This window comes from Numenius arquata, unplaced genomic scaffold (assembly GCF_964106895.1).
Source record: "Numenius arquata unplaced genomic scaffold, bNumArq3.hap1.1 HAP1_SCAFFOLD_1315, whole genome shotgun sequence".
NCBI lineage: Eukaryota > Metazoa > Chordata > Aves > Charadriiformes > Scolopacidae > Numenius > Numenius arquata.
In genome coordinates, this window is record NW_027415251.1 from 1,736 (window position 1) to 24,157 (window position 22,422).

A 22,422-nucleotide genomic window follows, 5' to 3' on the forward strand; every position below is an offset into this window, starting at 1 on the left:
GGCTGCTGTGGGGCTGCTGTGGGGCTGCTGTGGGGCAGCGCTGTGGGGCTGGTGTAGGGCAGGTGTGGGGCTGCTGTGGGGCAGCGCTGTGGGGCTGGTGTAGGGCAGGTGTGGGGCTGCTGTGGGGCTGGTGTGGGGCTGCTGTGGGGCAGCGCTGTGGGGCTGGTGTGGGGCTGGTGTGGGGCGCCCAGGGACTGTAGGGATGGCGGGGAGTGGGGGATCCCCCCTGTGCCCCCCAGAGCTTGTGGGGCCGGGAGCTGTGGGTGCTTCTATGGGGTGAGGAAGCTGGTGTGGGGCAGGTGTGGGGCTGGCTCTGGGTGTCCAGGGACCGTGGGGATGGTGGGGAGTGGAGGATCCCCTTCTGTGCACCCCAGAGCTTGTGGGGCCAGGGGCTGTGGGTGTCTCAGTGGGGCAAGTGAGCTGGTGTGGGGCGCAGAGGTGTGTGGGGCAGGTGTGGGGCTGGCTCTGGGTGTCCAGGGACCACGGGGATGGTGGGGAGTGGGGGAGCCCCCTCTGTGCCCCCCAGAGCTTGTGGGGCTGTGGTGTCTGCGGGGCAAGGAAGCTCACGTGGGGCAGATGTGGGGCACCCAGGGACCGTGGGGGTGGGTGGGAGCGGGGGAACCCCCCTGTGCCCCCCAGAGCGTGTGGGGCTGGGGGCTGCGGGGTGAGCGGTCTCCCGTGTGCCCAGCTGTGGGGTGGGCGTGGGGCTGGCGTGGGGTGCCCAGGGATGGTGGGGAGCGGGGGATCCCCCTGTGCCCCCCAGAGCCTGTGGGGCCGAGGGCGGTGGGTGTCTCTGTGGGGCGAGCGAGCTCGTGCGGGGCAGGTGTGGGGCTGGCTCCGGGCGCTCGGGGACCGTGGGGGTGGCGGGGATGGGGGGGTACTCCCCGTGCCCCCCAGAGCCCGTGGGGCGAGCGGTGTCCGGCGTGCGGGGCGGGCGCGGGGCGCGGGGCGGCGGGGTGCCGCGGGTCGGCCCTGCCCCACGGCGTGTGGGTCCCGGCAGGGTGAGGAGGCGCCATGGCGCAGCGGGAGGGCAGCGCCAGCCCCGTGGTGCGGCAGATCGACAAGCAGTTCCTGGTCTGCAGCATCTGCCTGGAGCGGTACCGCAGCCCCAAGGTGCTGCCCTGCCTGCACACCTTCTGCGAGAGGTGAGCCCCGCGCCGCCCCACAGCGTGTCCTCTGCGCCCCATGGCATCGCCTCTGCACCCCACAGCGTGTCCTCTGCGCCCCATGGCATCCCCTCTGCGCCCCACGGCATTGCCTCTGCGCCCCACAGCGTGTCCTCTGCGCCCCATGGCATCCTCTCTGCGCCCCATGGCATCGCCTCTGCGCCCCACAGTGTGTCCTCTGCGCCCCATGGCATCCTCTCTGCGCCCCATGGCATCCCCTCTGCACCCCACAGCGTGTCCTCTGCGCCCCATGGCATGCTCTCTGCACCCCACGGCATTGCCTCTGCGCCCCACAGTGTGTCCTCTGCACCCCATGGCATCCTCTCTGCGCCCCACAGCGTGTCCTCTGCGTCCCATGGCATTGCCTCTGCACCCCACAGCGTGTCCTCTGCGCCCCATGGCATCCTCTCTGCGCCCCACAGCGTGTCCTCTGTGCCCCATGGCATCACCTCTGCGCCCCACAGCGTGTCCTCTGCACCCCATGGCATTGCCTCTGCACCCCACAGCGTGTCCTCTGCACCCCACAGCGTGTCCTCTGCGCCCCATGGCATTGCCTCTGCGCCCCACAGCGTGTCCTCTGCGCCCCATGGCATCCCCTCTGCGCCCCACGGCATTGCCTCTGCGCCCCACAGCGTGTCCTCTGCGCCCCATGGCATCCTCTCTGCGCCCCATGGCATCGCCTCTGCGCCCCACAGTGTGTCCTCTGCGCCCCATGGCATCCTCTCTGCGCCCCATGGCATCCCCTCTGCACCCCACAGCGTGTCCTCTGCGCCCCATGGCATGCTCTCTGCACCCCACGGCATTGCCTCTGCGCCCCACAGTGTGTCCTCTGCACCCCATGGCATCCTCTCTGCGCCCCACAGCGTGTCCTCTGCGTCCCATGGCATTGCCTCTGCACCCCACAGCGTGTCCTCTGCGCCCCATGGCATCCTCTCTGCGCCCCACAGCGTGTCCTCTGTGCCCCATGGCATCACCTCTGCGCCCCACAGCGTGTCCTCTGCACCCCATGGCATTGCCTCTGCACCCCACAGCGTGTCCTCTGCACCCCACAGCGTGTCCTCTGCGCCCCATGGCATTGCCTCTGCACCCCACAGTGTGCCCTCTGTGCCCCATGGCATCCCCTCTGCGCCCCACAGTGTGTCCTCTGCGCCCCATGGCACCCCCTCTGTGCCCCATGGCATCCCCTCTGCGCCCCATGGCATCCCCTCTGCACCCCACAGTGTGTCTTCTGCGCCCCATGGCACCCTCTCTGCGCCCCATGGCATCCCCTCTGCGCCCCACAGTGTGCCCTCTGTGCCCCATGGCACCCCCTCTGCACCCCATGGCATTCCCTCTGCGCCCCACAGTGTGCCCTCTGCGCCCCATGGCATTGCCTCTGTGCCCCTCTGTGCCCCATCGCCCCCCACAGTATCCCCTCTGTGCCCCACGGCATCCCCAGGCCGTGCTGCTGTGTCCCTGCTGTGTCCCTGGGCACCGCTGCATTCCCCCCACCTCCCCCCACTGCAGCCCCACTGCATCCCCCCCCATCCCCCTCCCCCTGCACCCCCCCACTGCACTCCCACTGCAGCCCCACTGCATCCTGACTGTGCCCCACTGCAGCCCCACTGCAGCCTCACTGCACCCCCATCACAACACCCACTGCAGCCCCACTGCACCCCCCCTGCACACCCACTGCAGCCCCACTGCACACACCCCCCCCGTACACCCACTGCAGCCCCACTGCATCCTGACTGTGCCCCACTGCATCCTCACTGCACCCCCCCCCCCGCACACCCACTGCAGCCCCACTGCGTCCTGCTGCATCCCCGCTGTGTCCCCCGTGTGTCTCTCTGCCCCACTGTGTCCCTGGCCACCGCTGCATCGCACTGCACCCTCACTGCGCCCCCCCGGCACTGCACTGTGTGCCCCCCTGCATCCCTGCTGGGCCCCTGGGCCCCACTGCATCCCCCCACTGCATCCCTCCCTGCATCCCCAGCCCCACTGCATCCCCCCCCTGCATCCCCCCCTGCATCCCCAGCCCCACTGTGTCCCCCTCGCGTCCCCCCCCTGCATCCCCCCACTGCATCCCCCTGCATCCCCCACCCGTATCCTCACTGCACCCCCCTGTATCCCCCCACTGCATCCCTCTTGCATCCCACTGCATCCCCCACTGTGATCCAGTGCATCCCCCTGCATCCCCCCCCATATCCCCACTGCACCCCCCTGTATCCCCACTGCATCCCTCACTGCACCACACCCACTGCATCCCCCCCCCCACTGCATCCCCCACTGGGCCCCCGGGCCTTGCTGTGTCCCCACTGCATCCCTGGCCCCACTGCACCCCCACTGGGCCCCCTGTGTCCCCACTGCATCCCCGGGCCCCCCGGCTTCCCCCGCTGCATTGCGCTGCCACCCCCACTGCGCCCCCTCTGCATCTCCCCCTGCACCCCACTGCGCCCCACTGCAGCCCCCAAACCCGCAGCGAGAGCGGAGCCCCCCTCAGCCCCCCCTCCCCACGCGTTCCCCGACACCCGCCGTGGGGCAGCCAGAGCCCCCCTGGCCCCCCAGCCCCCCCCAGCCAGGGTGAGCCAGGGCCTCCTGTGCCCCCTGTGCCCCCCAGTGAGAGATGGGGCCGAGCCCCCCCCCGTGCCCCACGGCTGCCTTCCCCCACACCCACCTACGGGGTGGCCGGGACCCCCCAGTGCTCCCCGAGGGCTGTCCCTGCGCCCCCCAACCCCCCTGAGCCCCCCACTGCCCCCCCACTGTCCCTGAGCCCCCACTGCCCCCCCACTGCCCCCTCACTGTCCCTGAGCCCCACTCACCCCCCGGGGGCTGTGGCAGTGGGCCTGATCCTGCCCCACGGCGCGGGGTCTGGCGCTGGTGCCCACTGATGGGGGGTAAGGGGGGGTGTTGGGGGGCCAGGGGGAGCATGGGGGTGCATGGGGGGTGTTGGGGGGGCCTGGGGCGGTGGGGGGGGGGGGGCGGGGGGGTTGTGGGGCTGCGGCCGCAGCGGGGGGCTCTGTACTGACGTCTGCTCTCTCTGTGCCCCCCAGAGACCCCCCGGCCCCCTCCCGACCCCCCCCCCCCCCCGCTCCCGTCCGTCTGTCCGTCCGCCCCCCCGGGCGCTGGTGGCTCCTCTGCCCCGCGGCGCAGCCCCCGTGTCCATCTGTCCTGCCGTCTGCCGCCCCCCCGGCCCCCGCCCGCACCCCACTGCGCCCCGGCGTAGCCCTCCCCTCCCTCCCTCTGTCCGTCCGTCTGTCCGTCCGTCCTGCCGTCCGTCCGTCCTGCCAGCCCCCTCCCTCCACTCCTGCCCCAAAAACCCCGATACCCCCCGTCCGTCTGTCCGTCCCATGGTCTGTCTGTCCCTCCAGCCCCCTCCCTCCGCTCCTGCCCCACACGCCCTGATGTGCTGCCCCCCTGTCTGTCCGTCCGTCCGTCCGTCCTGCCAGCCCCCTCCCTCTGCTCCTGCCCCACACGCCCCACTGTGCCCCAGTGCAGCCCCCCCTGTCCGTCCGTCTGTCCGACCCACGGTCTGCCTGCCCCTCCAGCCCCATTGCTCAGCTCCTGCCCCACACACTCCAACCCCTCCTGTCTGTCTGTCCATCCCATTGTCCGTCTGTCCCTCCAGCCCCGTCCCTCTGCTCCGGCCCCACACACCCCGATCCCCTCTGTCCGTCTGTCCCACGGTCTGTCCGTCCTGCCAGCCCCGTCCCTCGCTCCTGCACCCCACTGTGCCCCAGTGCAGCCCCCCCGTCCGTCCGTCCGTCTGTCCCGTTGTCCATCTGCCCCTCCGGCCCCCTCCCTCTGCTCCTGCCCCACACACCCCGATCCCTCCTGTCTGTCCGTCTGTCCCTCCAGCCCCATTCCTCGCTCCTGCCCCGCACACCCCGATCCCCCCCCCCCGTCCATCCGTCTGTCCATCCCTCTGTCTGTCCTTCCGGCCCCCTCCCTCTGCTCTGCCCCACACGCCGCATCCCTCCTGTCTGTCCGTCTGTCCATCGCTCTGCCCCTCCAGCCCCCTCCCTCTGCTCCCCCCGTCCCCCCTGCCCCCTCCTGTGCACTGACCCTCTCTCTGTCCCTCCAGCCCCCTCCCTCTGCTGCTCCTGACCCCCTTGTCCCCCCCCCGCCCCCTGTCCCCCCCTGTACCCCCTGTCCCCCCCTCACCACCCGCTGACCCCCTCTCTGTCCCTCCAGCCCCATCCCTCTGCCCCCCCCGCCCCCCCTGTCCCCCCACCCATCTCCCCTGAGCCCCCTGTCCCCCCTCATCCCCCCCGTCCCCATCTCTCCCTGTCCCCCCCCTCTCCTGTGCACTGACCCCCTCTCTGTCCCTCCAGCCCCATCCCTCTGCCCCCCCCCGGCCCCCCCGCGGGCGCTGACCCTCTGGTTGTCCCCGTTCCCCCCCCAGGTGTCTCCAGAACTATATCCCGCCCCAGAGCCTGACCCTCTCCTGCCCCGTCTGCCGCCAGACCTCCATCCTGCCCGAGCGGGGGGTCTGCGCCCTCCAGAACAACTTCTTCATCACCAACCTCATGGAGGTGCTGCAGCGCGACCCCGACACCCCCGGCCCCCCCCACGGCCCCCCCAGCGACCCCCTCAGCGCCGTCACCGGGCAGCCCCTCTGCTGCCCCAACCACGAGGGAAAGGTGGGGCTGGGGCTGGGGGGGGCTGTGGTGTGCATTGTGGTGTGGGGCACAGTGTGGGTCGGTGTGGGTTGGTGTGGGTCGCTGTGGGTCAGAGCGTGGGTTGCTGTGGGGCAGGTGATGGAGTTCTACTGCGAGCCCTGCGAGACGGCCGTGTGGGGCACGCTGTGGGTGGGTGTAGGGGGGTGTGTGGGTCGCTGTGGGTCAGAGCGTGGGTCGCTGTGGGGCAGGTGATGGAGTTCTACTGCGAGCCCTGCGAGACGGCCATGTGCCGGGACTGCACGGAGGGGGAGCACCGGGAGCACCTCACGGTGCCGCTGCGGGACGTGGTGGGGCAGCACCGGGCCGCCCTGCAGCAGCAGCTCGACGCCGTCCGCAGCCGGTACGCGCCGGGGGGGGGGGGGGCCGGGGGGGGCTGTGTGGGGCCTGGGAGGGGCTGTGGGGGTCCCCCGGTACCGTCCACACCCCCCCCCCCCGTGCTGCAGCAGCGCGAGGCAGCCCGGCTCGATGCCGACTGCAGCCGGTATGGGATTGGGGGGGGGTCTCTTGGGGGCTGGGGGGGGGGGGGTGTCTCTGGGGGTCCCCTGGTGTCGCCCACCCACCGCCACCCCTGTGGTGGGGCAGCACGGGGGGGGCCCTGCAGCGGCCGCTTGACGCTGGTACAGGATGGGGGGGGGGTCCCTTAGGGTCCGGGGAGTCCGGAGGGCTCTGGGGGGGTCTGTGGTGTTTGGGGGGGTCTCTCGGGATCTGGGGGGGTCAGTGTGGTCTGGGGGGTCTGGGGGGGTCTGGGGGGTCTCTTGGCATCTGGGGGGTCTCTGGGGCTCTGGGGGGGTTCCAGGGGGGGTCTGGGGGGGTCTCTTGGCATCTGGGGGGTCTCTGGGGCTCTGGGGGGGTTCCAGGGGGGGTCTGTGGTGTCTCTTGGTGTCTGGGGGGGGGTCTCTGTGGGGTCTGTGGGGGTCCAGGGGGGGGTCTGTGGGGGTGTGTGTGGGTCTCTCAGGGTCTGGGGGGGTCCGGGGGGCTCTGTGGGGGTGCGTGGGTCCCGTGCCCCCCCCCAGCCCCCCCGTGCCCCCCGTCCCAGGCTGCCGCAGCTGGCGGCGGCGGTGGGGCTGGTGTCGGAGATCAGCCAGCAGCTGGGGCAGCGCCGGCGGGAGGCGGAGGCCGAGATCGGCAGCACCTTCGAGGAGCTGGAGGCCGCCCTGCGCCAGCGCCGGGGGGTCCTCGTCCGCGACCTGGAGGCCACCTGCGGCGCCAAGCAGAAGGTAACGGCGCCGGCCACCGCGGCCACGGGGCGCCGTGTCCACGTGTCATCGTGGCCACGGGACGCCACGGGCATGGGACACTATGGCCATGGGGCACCATCACCACGGGGCACCATCGCCACATGTCATCGCGGCCACGGGACACCACGGGCACAGAACACCATGGGCACGGGACACTATGGCCACGGGGCACCATGGCCACATGTCATTGTGGCCATGGGATGCCACGGGCACGGGACACTATGGCTATGGGAAACCATGGGCACGGGGCACCATCACCACATGTCATCGTGGCCACGGGACACCATGGGCACGGGATACTATGGCTATGGGAAACCATGTCCACGTGTCATCGTGGCCACGGGACGCCACGGGCATGGGACACTATGGCCACGGGGCACCATCGCCACATGTCATCATGGCCATGGGACACCACAGGCACAGGACGCCATGGGCACGGGACGCTATGGGGCACCATGTCCACATGTCATCGTGGCCACGGCACACCACGGGCACGGGGTGCCATGGGCACGGGACACCATGGGCATGGGGCACCATCACCACATGTCATCGTGGCCATGAGGCACCACGTCCACATGTCATCGTGGCCACGGGACACCATGGCCCCATGCTGCCACCATGGCCACAGGACACCATGGCCACGGGGCACCATCGCCACATGTCATCGTGGCCACGGGACGCCATGGGCATGGGGTACCGTGTCCACATGCCACCACGGCCCCAGGCCACCACGGCCCCATGTCCCCATGCTGCCAGCGTGGTCCCAGGCCACCATGACCACGTGCCACCATGTCCCCACGCTGCCGTGCCTGTCCCCGTGTCCCCAAGCCGCCATCGCTCCCCTGTGCCCCCCCGCCCGGCTGTCCCAGCGGAGGTGGCCGTGCCGATGGCTCCGTGTGCCCCTGGGCCGTGGGCAGGGGGCTCCGGGACCCCCGCACCGGGAGTGACAGCGCGGGGTCCGGCTGGGGCTGGGGGCGGGCGGTGCCGAGGGTCCCAGTGCAGCCTTGAGGGTCCCGTGTGGTGTTGGGGGTCCAGGTGTGATGTCGGGGGTCACGCGGGGTGCCGAGGGTCCCAGCGCAGTGTTGGGGGTTCCGTTGTGGTGTCGGGGGTCCCGCGGGGTGCCGAGGGTCCCAGCGCAGTGTTGGGGGTTCCGTTGTGGTGTCGGGGGTCCCGCGGGGTGCCGAGGGTCCCAGCGCAGTGTTGGGGGTTCCGTTGTGGTGTCGGGGGTGCTGTTGTGGCGCTGAGGGTCCCGTCGTGGCGTTGGGGGGTCCTGCAGGGTGTTGGGGGTTCTGCTGCGGTGCTGGGGGTCCTGTCGTGGTGCTGAGGGTCCTGCAAGGTGTCAGGGGTCCCATCACGGTGTCGGGGGTCCCGTGTGGCACCAAGAGTCCCGTCGCGGTGCTGAGGGTCCTGGTGCAGGGTTGGGGGTCCCGCTGAGGTGCTGAGGGTCCTGCACAGCACTGAGGGTCCCGTCCCGGTGTCGGGGGTCCCGTCCTGGTGTTGGGGGTCCCGTCGCAGTGCCGGGGGTCCCGTTGCGGTGTTGGGGTTCCTGTTGCAGTGTCGGGGGTCCCATTGTGGTGTCAGGGGTCCCGTCCTGGTGCTAGGGGTTCTGTCTCAGTGTTGGGGTTCCCGTTAGGGTTCCCGTCGCAGTACTGGGGTTCCCGTCCCAGTGTCGGGGGTCCTGTCGTGGCGTTGGGGTCCCGTCCCAGTGCCAGGGTTCCCATCACAGCATTGGGGTCCCGTCACGGTGCCGGGGTTCCCATCACAGCGTCGGGGTCCCGTCCCAGTGTCGGGGTTCCCATCACAGTGTTGGGGTCCCATCGTGGTGTTGGGGTTCCTGTGGCGGTGTCGGGGTTCCTGTTGCAGTGCCAGGGTTCCCATCGCAGCATCGGGGTCCCGTCCCGGTGCCAGGGTTCCCATCACAGTGTCGGGGTCCCATCCTGGTGCTGGGGTTCCCATCACAGTGTTGGGGTCCCGTCCCGGTGCCGGGGTTCCTGTTGCAGTGCCGGGGTTCCCATCACAGTGCCGGGGTTCCCATCGCAGCGTCGGGGTCCCGTCCTGGTGTCGGGGTTCCCATCGCAGCGTCGGGGTCCCATCCCAGTGTTGGGGTTCCCATCGCAGCGTCGGGGTCCCGTCCCGGTGTCGGGGTTCCCATCGCAGCGTCGGGGTCCCGTCCCGGTGCCGGGGTTCCCGCCCAGCGCCGCGGGTGACCCCCCCGTCCCCCCCAGGTGCTGCAGGCGCAGCTGGAGTCGCTGCGGCAGGGCCAGGAGAGCATCCTCAGCAGCTGCGCCTTCACGGAGCAGGCGCTGGACCACGGCACGGCCAGCGAGGTGCTGCTGGTGAAGAAGCAGATGAGCGAGCGGCTGAGCGAGCTGGCCAGCCGCGACTTCCCCGAGCACCCCCAGGAGAACGCCCAGCTGGACTACCTGGTGGAGACGGAGGGGGTGCGCCGCTCCATCCTCAACCTGGGCGTGCTGGTCACCACCAGCGCCACGGCCCACAAGACGGTGGCCACGGGCGAGGGGCTGCGGCAGGCGGTGGTGGGGCAGCCCTCCTCCCTCAGCGTCACCACCAAGGACAAGGACGGGGAGCTGGTGCGCAGCGGCAGCGCCAGCCTGCGCTTCCAGGTGACGGCGCCCGACGGCGGCGCCGCCGAGGCCGAGGTGACGGACAACAAGAACGGCACCTACGAGCTGCTCTACACCCCCCGGGCCGAGGGCGACTTCCTCCTCTCCATCCTGCTCTACGGGCAGCCCATCCGCGGCAGCCCCTTCCGCGTCCGCGCCGTCAAGGCCTGCGACGTGCCCCCCTCGCCCGACGACGTCAAGCGCCGCGTCAAGTCCCCCAGCAGCGGCCACATCCGGCAGAAGGCCGTCCGGCGCCCCTCCAGCATGTACAGCAGCGGCAAGAAGAAGGAGAACCCCATTGAGGACGAGCTCATCTTCCGCGTGGGTGAGCGGCCGGGGGGGTCCCCGGGGCGGCGGGTCCGGTTCTGGGGTCCCCAACCTCAGGGGGACCTGATGGAGATGCTGGGAGGGCTGGAGCCCCTCTGCTGGGAGGACAGGCTGAGAGAGTTGGGGGGTTCAGCCTGGAGAAGAGAAGGCTCCGGGGAGACCTTGGAGCCCCTTCCAGTCCCTAAAGGGGGGGGCTCCAGGAAAGCTGGGGAGGGACTCTGGATGAGGGAGGGGAGCCATAGGAGGAGGGGGAAGGGTTTGACACTGAAAGAGGGGAGATGGAGATGAGATGTGGGGAAGAGATGGATGAGAAGACAGACGGATGGATGGATGGGTGGATGGATGGATGGATGGATGGATGGATGGATGGATGGATGAGTGGATGGATGGGGAGATGGATGGATGATGATGGATGGATGGATGGATGGATGGATGGATGGATGAATGGGGAAATGGATGGATGGAGGGATAGATGGATGGAGTGATGGATGGAGGGATGGATGGGGGGATGGAGGGATGGATGGATGGGGAGATGGATGGAGGGAGGGAGGGATGGATGGATGGATGGATGGATGGATGGAGGGATGGGGAGATGGATGGAGGGATGGATGGGGGGATGGAGGGATGGATGGATGGGGAGATGGATGGAGGGAGGGATGGATGGATGGAGGGATGGATGGAGGGATGGGGAGATGGATGGAGGGATGGATGGATGGATGGATGGATGAATGGGGAAATGGATGGATGGAGTGATGGATGGAGGGATGGATGGATGGGGAGATGGATGGGGAGATGGATGGGGAGATGGATGGGGAGATGGATGGAGGGAGGGATGGATGGATGGATGGAGGGATGAATGGGGAGATGGATGGATGGATGGATGGATGGAGGGATGGATGGATGGATGGATGGATGGAGGGATGAATGGGGAGATGGATGGATGGATGGATGGAGGGATGGATGGATGGATGGATGGATGGAGGGAGGGATGGATGGATGGATGGAGGGATGAATGGGGAGATGGATGGAGGGATGGAGGGATGGATGGATGGATGGATGGATGGATGGATGGAGGGATGGATGGGGAGATGGATGGAGGGATGGATGGATGGATGGATAGATGGGGAGATGGAGGGATGGATGGATGGATGGAGGGATGGATGGGGAGATGGATGGATGGATGGATGGAGGGATGGATGGATGGATGGATGGATGGATGGAGGGATGGATGGATGGATGGAGGGATGGATGGATGGATGGATGGATGGATGGATGGAGGGATGGATGGGGAGATGGATGGAGGGATGGATGGATGGATGGATAGATGGGGAGATGGATGGATGGATGGATGGAGGGATGGATGGATGGATGGATGGATGGATGGAGGGATGGATGGGGAGATGGATGGAGGGATGGATGGATGGATGGATAGATGGGGAGATGGATGGATGGATGGATGGATGGAGGGATGGATGGATGGATGGATGGATGGGGAGATGGCAAGACTAGGGAAGTTGTGGGCCCTCTCCGGAAGGAAATGGTAGACCTGGCCTCCCAGGATATGGATAAGGCTGAGCTACTGAACGACTGCTTTGCCTCAGTCTTCACCGGCAAGGGCTCCAAGCACACTGCCCAAGTCACGGAAGGCAAAACCAGGGGCTCTGCGAATGAGGAACTGCCCACAGTAGGAGAAGATCAGGTTCGAGACCTCTTAAGGAACCTGAAGGTGCATAAGTCCATGGGACCTGATGAAATCCACCCACGGGTCCTGAGGGAGCTGGCGGATGAAGTTGCTGAGCCGCTTTCCATCATATTTGAGGAATCGGGGCAATCTGGCGAAGTTCCCGCTGACTGGAAAAAGGGGAACATAACCCCGATACTCAAAAAAGGAAAAAGGGAAGACCCAGGGAAGTCTAGGCCGGTCAGTCCCACCTCTGTGCCTGGCAAGGTCATGGAGCAGATCCTCCCAGAATCTCTGCTACGGCACATGGGAAATAAGGAGGTGATTGGAGACAGCCAGCATGGCTTCACCAAGGGCAAATCCTGCCTGACAAATCTGGTGGCCTTTTACGATACTGCCCCAGGCTTGGGGGACAAGGGCAGAGCAAGAGACGTCATCTACCTGGGCTTATGCAAAGCGTTTGACACTGTCCCGCACGACATCCTGGTCTCAAAATTGGAAAGCCATGGGTTCGATGGATGGACCACTCGGCAGATAAGGAACTGGCCGAATGGCCGCACTCAAAGGGTTGTGGTCAATGGTTCAATGTCCAATTGGCGGCCAGTGACGAGTGGTGTTCCTCAGGGGTCAGTACTGGGACCAGTGCTGTTCAACATCTTTGTCGGAGACACGGACAGTGGGAGAGAGTGCACCCTCAGCAAGTTTGCCGATGACACCAAGCTCGGTGGCGCGGTCGACACGCTGGAGGGAAGGGATGCCATCCAGAGGGACCTGGACCCAGAGACTGGAGAGATGGGCTCGTGCAAATTGCGTGAAGTTCAACCAGGCCAAGTGCAGGGTCCTGCACCTGGGATGTGGCAATCCCAGGCACAAATACAGGTTGGGCGGAGAATGGCTGGAGAGCAGCCCTGAGGAGAAGGACTTGGGGGTGTTGGTGGATGAGAGGCTCAACATGAGCCGGCAACGTGCACTGGCAGCTCAGAAAGCCAACCAAATCCTGGGCTGCATCAAGAGAAGTGTGGCCAGCAGGTCATGGGAGGCGATTCTAACCCTCTACTCTGCGCTCGTGAGACCCCACCTGGAATACTGTGTCCAGCTCTGGAGTCCTCAACACAGGAAGGACATGGACCTGTTGGAACGGGTCCAGCGGAGGGCCACGAAGATGATCAGAGGGCTGGAGCACCTCCCCTGTGAAGACAGGCTGAGAGAGCTGGGGTTGTTCAGCCTGGAGAAGAGAAGGCTCCGGGGAGACCTCACAGCAGCCTTCCAATATCTGAAGGGAGCCTACAGGAGAGCCGGAGAGGGACTCTTTGTCGGGGAGTGTAGTGACAGGACAAGGGGGAATGGTTTTAAATTGGAAGAGGGGAGATTCAGACTAGATGTTAGGAGGAAATTCTTTCCTGTGAGGGTGGTGAGGCACTGGAACAGGTTGCCCAGGGAAGCTGTGGATGCCCCATCCCTGGAAGTGTTTAAGGCCAGGCTGGATGGGGCTTTGAGCAACCTGCTCTAGTGGAGGTGTCCCTGCCCATGGCAGGGGGGTTGGAACTGGATGATCTTTAAGGTCCCTTCCAACTCTAACCGTTCTATGATTCTATGGATGGATGGATGGATGGATGGATGAGTGGATGGATGGATGGATGGATCGATGGATGGATGGATGGGTTGATGGGTGGATGGAGACACGGATGGATGGGTGGGGGGATGGATGGATGGATGGATGGATGGATGGATGGATGGATGGATGGATTGAGAGCCTGGCCCAGGTTGCCCCGAGAAGCTGTGGCTGCCCCATCCCTGGAGGGGTTCAAGGCCAGGTTGGAGGGGGCTTGGAGCAACCTGGTCTGGTGGGAGGTGTCCCTGGATGGGACTTGGGGGGGCTTTAGGGTCCCTTCCAACCCAAACCACCCCATCCCATGCTCTATCCCACCCCCCCGTGCCCCCCAGGGAGCCGTGGCCGGGAGAAGGGGGAGTTCACCAACCTCCAGGGCATCTCCACCTCCAGCTCTGGGCGCATCGTGGTGGCCGACAGCAATAACCAGTGCGTGCAGGTAGGACCCCCTCCCCACGCCCCCTCCCCGCCAGCCCCCCCCCAGCCGGCTGACCCCCCCCCCCCCCGGATCCCTCCCCCACCCCCAGGTGTTCTCCAACGAGGGGCAGTTCCGGCTGCGTTTCGGGGTGCGGGGCCGCTCCCCGGGGCAGCTCCAGCGCCCCACGGGAGTCACCGTGGACATGAACGGGGACATCATCATCGCCGACTACGACAACCGCTGGGTCAGCATCTTCTCCCCCGAGGGCAAGTTCAAGGTGAGGGGGGGTTGCCCGGGCTGGGGGGGGGGGGGGGCTGTGTGTGGGCGTCCGTGGCCCCCAACTCCCAGCGCTGACCCCCCCCGCTCCGTGGCCGCAGACCAAGATCGGGGCCGGGCGGCTGATGGGCCCCAAGGGGGTGGCCGTGGACCGCAACGGGCACATCATCGTGGTGGACAACAAGGCCTGCTGCGTCTTCATCTTCCAGTCCAACGGCAAACTCGTCACCAAGTTCGGCAGCCGCGGCACGGCCGAGCGCCAGTTCGCAGGTAACCCCCCCGCGGCCACTGAGCCCCCCCCGCCGCGTGCCATGGGCTACCCCCGCACCGGGACGGGGCGGCTCCGTGGGGTACCCCCACGCTGTGCCCACGGGGATGGGGGTGGCCGGCGCCGGGACCGCTGGGGCTGGGACTGGGCTCGGGCTCCTGTTCTGAGCTCGGGTTCTGGGCTCGGGTTCTGGGTTCTGGTTCTGGTTCTGGGCTCTGGGCTCGGGCTCGGGTTCTGGGCTCGGGTTCTGGGCTCTGGGTTCTGGGCTCTGGTTCCTGTTCTGGGCTCTGGGTTCTGGGCTCTGGTTCCTGTTCTGGGCTCTGGTTCTGGGCTCTGGTTCTGGGCTCTGGGCTCTGGTTCTGGGCTCTGGTTCCTGTTCTGGGCTCTGGGTTCTGGGCTCTGGTTCCTGTTCTGGGCTCTGGTTCTGGGCTCTGGTTCTGGGCTCTGGGTTCTGGGCTCTGGTTCCTGTTCTGGGCTCTGGGTTCTGGGCTCTGGTTCCTGTTCTGGGCTCTGGTTCTGGGCTCTGGGTTCTGGGTTCTGGGCTCTGGTTCCTGTTCTGGGCTCTGGGCTCTGGTTCTGGGCTCTGGTTCTGGGCTCTGGGCTCTGGTTCTGGGCTCTGGTTCCTGTTCTGGGCTCTGGGTTCAGGTTCTGAGTTTGGGCTTTGGTTCTAGTTCTGGGTGCTGGGCTCTGGATTGGGTTCTAGGGTCTGGGCTTGGGCTCTGGTTCTAGTTCTGGGTTGGGGTTCTGGGCTCTGGTTCTGGGTTCAGGCTTTGGTTCTGGTTCTGGGCTTGCGCTTTGCTTCTGGGCTCTGGTTCTGGGTTTGAGTTCTGGGCTTGAGTTCTAGCCCTGGGTTCTAGGCTGGCTCTGGTTCTAGGCTCTGGCTCTGGGTTCTGGGCTCTGGTCCTGGGTGGGGGTTCTGGGTTCTAGGCTGGGGCTCTGGGTTCTGGATTCATGTCCTGAGCTGTGAGCCTGGGTTCTGGGCTCTGGCTCTGGGCTCTGGGTGGGGGTTCTGGGTTCTGGGCTCTGGCTCTGGGCTCTGGGTGGGGGTTCTGGGTTCTGGGCTCTGGCTCTGGGTTCTAGATTCAGGCCCTGGGCTGTGGTTCTGGGCTCGGGTTCTAGCTCCGGTTCTGGCTCTGGCCCTGTGGGTCTGGGGTCCTGGTGGTGCCGTGGGGCCAGTCCCTTCCTGCGCTGACCCCCCACTCACCGGGGACCCCCCTCCCCGCGGGGGGGCCGAGGGGCGTCCCTGTGTCTCCTCCCCCCCCATCCCCGTGTGGGGCTGAGCCCCCTCCCCTCCCCCCGTCCCCGTGTGGGGCTGAGCCCCCTCCCCTCCCCCCGTCCCCGTGTGGGGCTGAGCCCCCTCCCCTCCCCCCGTCCCCGTGTGGGGCTGAGCCCCCTCCCCTCCCCAGGGCCCCACTTCGTGGCCGTCAACAACAAGAACGAGATCGTGGTCACCGACTTCCACAACCACTCCGTCAAGGTGGGTCCCCGGGGACGGGGGGACGGGGGGGCTGTCCGGGGGGGGGACATGGAACCCCTGGGGATGGGGGGGGACACGGGGTCCCCTGGGATGGGGGGGACAAGGGGTCCCCGGTGACGGGGGGTGACATGGTGTCCCCGCTCCTCGCGGTGGTGCTGGGGGGGTGATGCAGCGTCCCCGTCCCGGTGGCAGTGATGGGGGGGGACACGGTGTCCCCGTGCCGTCCCCGGGGGGTGCCTGACGGTGTCCCCCCCAGGTGTACAGCGCGGACGGGGAGTTCCTGTTCAAGTTCGGGTCCCACGGGGAGGGGAACGGGCAGTTCAACGCCCCCACGGGGGTGGCCGTCGACGCCAACGGAAACATCATCGTGGCCGATTGGGGCAACAGCCGCATCCAGGTACCGGCCACCGGGGGGGGACACACCGACCCCCCCGCGGCCACGGGGGGGACACACCGCGGGCCCTCTGATCCCCCTCCCCCCCCGACATGGGGGCCCCGGGAGCCATGGGACAGCACCGACCCCATCCCTGTCCTGTCCCTCCCATCCCCATCCCATCCCCATCCCATCCCTGTCTTCATTCCCATCCCATCCCATCCCATCCCATCCCATCCCATCCCTGTCTTCATTCCCATCCCATCCCATCCCATCCCCTCCCATCCCATCCCATCCCATCCCATCCCATCCCCTCCCATCCCATCCCATCCCATCCCATCCCTGTCTTCATTCCCATCCCATCCCATCCCATTCCATCCCATCCCATCCCATCCCCATCCCATCCCTGTCTTCATTCCCATCCCATCCCATCCCATCCCATCCCATCCCATCCCATCCCATCCCTGTCTTCATTCCCATCCCATCCCATTCCATCCCATCCCATCCCATCCCATCCCATCCCATCCCATCCCATCCCTGTCTTCATTCCCATCCCATCCCATCCCATCCCATCCCATCCCTGTCTTCATTCCCATCCCCATCCCATCCCATCCCATCCCTGTCTTCATTCCGATCCCATTCCATCCCATTCCATCCCATCCCATCCCCATCCCATCCCATCCCTGTCTTCATTCCCATCCCATCCCATCCCATCCCATCCCATCCCATCCCATCCCTGTCTTCATTCCCATCCCATCCCATCCCATCCCATCCTATTCCATCCCATCCCATCCCATCCCATCTCATCCCATCCCATCCCTGTCTTCATTCCCATCCCATCCCATACCCATTCCATCCCATCCCATCCCTGTCTTCATTCCCATCCCATCCCATCCCATTCCATCCCATCCCATCCCTGTCTTCATTCCCATCCCATCCCATCCCCATCCATCCCATCCCATCCCTGTCTTCATTCCCATCCCATCCCATCCTATCCCATCCCATCCCATCCCCATCCCATCCCCTCCCATCCCTGTCTTCATTCCCATCCCATCCCATCCCATCCCATCCCATCCCATCCCTGTCTTCATTCCCATCCCATCCCATCCTATCCCATCCCATCCCATCCCATCCCATCCCATCCCATCCCATCCCATCCCATCCCTGTCTTCATTCCCATCCCATCCCATCCCATCCCTGTCTTCATTCCCATCCCATCCCATCCCATCCCATCCCATCCCATCCCATCCCTGTCTTCATTCCCATCCCATCCCATCCCATCCCATCCTATTCCATCCCATCCCATCCCATCCCATCCCATCTCATCCCATCCCATCCCTGTCTTCATTCCCATCCCATCCCATACCCATCCCATCCCATCCCATCCCTGTCTTCATTCCCATCCCATCCCATCCCATTCCATCCCATCCCATCCCTGTCTTCATTCCCATCCCATCCCATCCTATCCCATCCCATCCCATCCCCATCCCATCCCCTCCCATCCCTGTCTTCATTCCCATCCCATCCCATCCCATCCCATCCCATCCCATCCCATCCCTGTCTTCATTCCCATCCCATCCCATCCTATCCCATCCCATCCCATCCCATCCCATCCCATCCCATCCCATCCCTGTCTTCATTCCCATCCCATCCCATCCCATCCCTGTCTTCATTCCCATCCCATCCCATCCCATCCCATCCCATCCCATCCCATCCCTGTCTTCATTCCCATCCCATCCCATCCCATCCCATCCTATTCCATCCCATCCCATCCCATCCCATCTCATCCCATCCCATCCCTGTCTTCATTCCCATCCCATCCCCTCCCATCCCATCCCATCCCTGTCTTCATTCCCATCCCATCCCCATCCCATCCCATCCCTGTCTTCATCCCCATCCCATCCCGTCCCGTCCCGTTCCGTCCCCCCCAGTGTGGGCAGGGAGCTTTGGCCATGGGGCCTGTGGCCCCAGTGCCGAGCCGGTGGCCGGTGGTGGGGCTGGTGGGGTCAGTGGGGGGGTCGGTGGGGTCGGTGGGGTCAGTGGAGTCAGAGGGGGGGTCAGTGGTGTTGGTGGGGTCAGTAGGGTCGGGGGGGTCAGTGGGGGGGTCGGCGGGGTCGGCGGGGTCGGTGGGGGGGTCGGTGGGGTCGGCGGGGTCAGTGGGGGGGTCAGTGGGGTCAGTGGGGTCGGCGGGGTCAGCGGGGGGGTCGGCGGGGCGGGGGTCACTCACCCCCCGGTGCCGGCAGGTGTTCGACAGCGCGGGCTCCTTCCTCTCCTACATCAACACGGCGGCGGAGCCGCTCTACGGGCCCCAGGGGCTGGCGCTCACCTCCGACGGGCACGTGGTGGTGGCCGACTCGGGCAACCACTGCTTCAAGGCCTATCGCTACCTGCAGTAGCCGCCGGCTCGCGGGCCCCCCATGGGGCGCCCCACGGACACCGCCGCCCCACGGCTGCCCCGTGGACACGGCTGCCCCACGGATACCGCCGCCCCACGGACACGGCCGCCCCACGGCTGCCCCATGGACACGGCCGCCCCACAGACACAGCCGCCCCATGGCCGCCCCACAGACACGGCCACCCCACAGACACAGCCACCCCATGGCCGCCCCATGGATACGGCTGCCCCACGGACACAGCTGCCCCATGGACATGGCCGCCCCACGACCGCCCCATGGACACGGCCGCCCCACAGCCGCCCCATGGACATGGCTGCCCCGTGGACACGGCCGCCCCCCAAGTGCCACCCCACGGACACCGCTGCCCCCCGGACACGGCCGCCCCCCAAGCGCCGCCCCGGCTTCACGTGCACTTTATCCGGGGGGGGCCGGACCCAGAGCGGGGGCGAGGACGGGTCTGGCCGGGGGGCTGGGGACCCCTCTTCTGCCCCACGGCGGGGCCAGGGGTCGCGTGGGGGCGATGGGGGCGTGTGGGGCAGGGGGAGCCGCCGGCCCCATGCAGGGCTCGGGTTTGGGGGGGGGCAGCCGTGGGGCGGCCAGTCCCGGAGCCCCCGCGCCCCACGGGGGCTGCCCCACACTGGCCCTGCTGGAGCCCCGGCCGTGGGGCGGCCACGGGTGCCTGTCTGCCCCACGGCGGGGGGGCTGTGTGGGGCGGGGGCCGCTCGCTGACAAACTGTATGTACAAAATAAAAGTATTCTGGAAGTACCTGCCCCCCCCAGCACTGCCAGCCCCACGGCGGGGGGAGATCCTGCCCCACAGCAGGGGGAGATCCTGCCCCACGGCGGGGGGAGACCCTGCCGCACAGCCCCACAACTGCCCCACATTGCAGCCATGGCACCCCCTTCCCTGGGGGTCCCGGGGGCAGTGGGGGGCTGGGGGGGGGGCACTGGGGAAGGTGGGGGCTGAGCCAGGCTGGGGGCTGCTGGGGACCCCGTGGGGCTGCAGGACCCCCCCCCCCCCCAACCATACTGGGACCCCCAGTCTGTGCTGGGACCCCCCCCCCCCGACCATACTGGGACCCCCAGTCTGTGCTGGGACCCCCCCCAACCATACTGGGACCCCCAGTCTGTGCTGGGACCCCCCCCCAACCATACTGGGACCCCCAGTCTGTGCTGGGACCCCTCCTCTGCTCTGTGCTGGGACCCCCCTGGTCTGTGCTGGGCTGAACTGGGACCCCTGGGTTGTGCTGGACCCCCCCCCCCGCCAATACTGGGACCCCCCCATGTCTGTCCTGGGACTCCCCGCCCCCACAGATCATACTGGGACCCCAGTGTGTGCTGGGGCCCCCCTGGGCTGAACTGGGACCCCCAGTTTGTGCTGGGACCCCCCCGGGCCATGGCGGCGCCCGGAGCTCCCAGCACTGACCCGTGACGCAGGGACTGGGTCAGACTGGTCCGTACTGGGAGCGGGGGGACGGGGACAAACTGGTCCGTACTGGAAGTGGGGGGGGGTCTGTGCTGCTCCCCCCCCCCCCTCCCCCGCGGTCTCTGCACCTCAGGGGGGGTGCTCCCCCCCTCCCCCCCCCCCCGTCTATGGGGCAGGAGCTGCGGGATGCGAACCCCGCGTGGGGGGGGGTGACACCCCCTCCCTGTGCACCCCCCGGGGGGGGCAGCACTCGTTTCTCCCCCCCCCCCCTTTTGCTGTTCCCGGGCACGGAGCCCCCCCCCGTTCCTGCCCCCATTTACCCCCTGCCCCCCCCTCCTGCCCCCCCGCCCCCCCCGCCCGGGGCCGGCGCCAGAGCAAACAGCGGGGGGGGGGGGGGGGGGGGGCAAGGCCCTTCCCAGCAACGGGGGGGGATGGGGGGGGTGCTGGGAAGGGGCTGGGACGGCGCCAGACACCCCCCCCCGCTGAGGGGGGGGAACACCCCCCCCCCAGCCCCACCGCATGGGGGTCTAACCCCCCCCCCCAGCCCCACCGGAGTCTGACCCCCCCCCCCCAGCCCCATTGCATGGGGGTCTGACACCCCCCCCCCCCCAGCCCCACTGCATGGGGGTCTAACACCACCCCCCCCCCCCCCCCCCCAGCCCCACCGGGCTCTGACGCCCCCCCCCCAGCCCCACCGCATGGGGGTCTAACACACCCCCCCCCCCCCCCCAGCCCCACCGCATGGGGGGCTGAGCCCCATGGGGGTCTGACCCCCTCCCCAGCCCCACTGCGTGGGGGGGCCAAGGCCCTGCCGTCACCCCATGGGGGTCTGACCCCCGCCATGGGTCGGGGGGCAATAGTTGGGGGGGGGGGTGTCCTTGTCCCCCCGCCCGGTCCCTGTGCCGTGTCCCCCCCCCGCCCCCCCCGCACGGACGAAGGTTGTGTGGGGCGGGCCGGGTTGAGCAATGGGGCAGGGCGGTTGTGCAACGGCCCCTCCTGCCCCATATAGGGCCGGGGGGGGGCGGCCGCGGCCCCAGACGCACCATGGGGGTCCCCGGCGTCACCCTCTGCCTGGCCTGGGCCCTGGCCCTGGGCTGCGCCCACCCCCTGTGAGCGGGGGGGTCTGTGGGGCAGGGGGGTCTGTGGGGCAGGGGGGCTGCAGGGGGCTCTATGGGGCAGGGGGGCCTGTGGGGCAGAGGGGCTGCAGGGGGGGGTCTGTGGGGCAGGGGATATGTGGGGCAGGGGGGGTATGTGAGGCGGGGGGCTGCAGGGGGCTCCATGAGGCAGGGGGGTATGTGGGGCAGGGGGCTGCAGAGAGCCCTGTGGGGCAGAGGGCTGCAGGGGGCTCTATGGGGCAGGGGGCTGTGGGGGGTCTGTGGGGCAGGGGGCTGCAGAGGAGTATGTGGGCCTGGGGGGTATGTGGGGCAGGGGGCTGCAGGGGGCTCTATGGGGCAGGGGGGGTGTGGGGCACACCCGTGGCTGTTGGGGGGGGGGGGGACTGTGCCCTGACCCCAGGTGCCACCCGCCCCCCAGGACCCACAGCAAACCGGAGGCGGCCGGAGAAGGGCCCCCCCATGGGGCTGAGCCCCCCAACAATGACACTGGTGAGAGCCCAGGGGAGTGGGGCGGGGGGGGCAGAGGGTGTGTGGGGCACGGAGGGGGCTGTGGGGGCTATGGGGCAGTGGGGGCAGTGGGGCAGTGGGGGGCTGTGGGGCGGTGGGGGCTATGGGGCAGTGGGGGCTGTGGGGCAGTGGGGGGCTGTGGGGGCTGTGGGGCACAGAAGGGGCTGTGGGGCAGTGAGGGGCAGTGGGGGCTGTGGGGCACAGAAGGGGCTGTGGGGCAGTGGGGGCTGTGGGGCGGTGGGGTGATGGGGGGGCTGTGGGGCAGTGGGGGGATGTGGGGCAGTGGGGGCTGTGGGGCGGTGGGGCGGTGGGGCAGTGGGGCTGTGGGGCAGTGGGGGGCTGTGGGGCGGTGGGGGCTGTGGGGCAGTGGGGGGCTATGGGGCAGTGGGGCGGTGGGGGGTCTGGCCCGGGGGTCAGCACCCTCCTGCCCCCCAGACCTGGCCGAGCTCTGTGCGGACGAGGGGGGCTTCGACGCCGCCACCCTCAGCGAGAACGGGACCATGCTCTTCTTCAGAGGTGGGGGGCGCGGGGGGGGGGGCAGTGGGTGGGGGGGGCAGATGGGGGGCAGTGGGTGGGGGGCGCGGGGGGGGGGGGCAGTGGGTGGGGAGGGCATGGGGCTGGGAGGTGCGGGGGGGGCGTGGGGGGGGGCAGAGGGGGGTGTGGGGCTGGGGGGGGGGGCATTGGAGGAAAATGGGGTCCGGGGGGAAACGGGGGGGTCAGTGGGCCTGGCACTGGGGGGGGGGGGGGGTGAGGAGGGGAAGGGGGGGGGAATGGGGGGGCAGCTCGCAATGGGGGGGGGCGGGGGGAATGGGGGTCTGGATAAAGGCAGAGTGGGGTGAAGATGGGGCTGGGGGGGCGGG

The 22,422-nt window shown here is 68.1% G+C and overlaps 1 protein-coding gene across 3 annotated transcripts; it reads left to right on the plus strand.

The window, feature by feature from the left end:
* Positions 1-1,014: 1,014 nt before the first annotated feature.
* On the plus strand, positions 1,015-18,514 carry TRIM3 (tripartite motif containing 3). Of its 3 annotated transcripts, none has more exons than XM_074167571.1 (11): positions 1,015-1,145; positions 5,551-5,788; positions 6,016-6,167; positions 6,864-7,044; positions 9,291-10,014; positions 13,642-13,745; positions 13,834-14,001; positions 14,102-14,273; positions 15,666-15,745; positions 16,002-16,142; positions 18,362-18,514. In XM_074167571.1, the coding sequence occupies exons 1-11, from the start codon at positions 1,015-1,017 to the stop codon at positions 18,512-18,514; spliced, it is 2,244 nt and encodes a 747-aa protein (XP_074023672.1). The 3 variants fall into 3 exon arrangements, with proteins under 3 accessions (XP_074023672.1, XP_074023674.1, XP_074023675.1); XM_074167573.1 differs by having other exon boundaries at positions 14,102-14,270; positions 15,675-15,745; XM_074167574.1 differs by having other exon boundaries at positions 1,045-1,145; positions 5,551-5,849; positions 5,996-6,167; positions 14,102-14,270; positions 15,675-15,745.
* Positions 18,515-22,422: the final 3,908 nt, after the last annotated feature.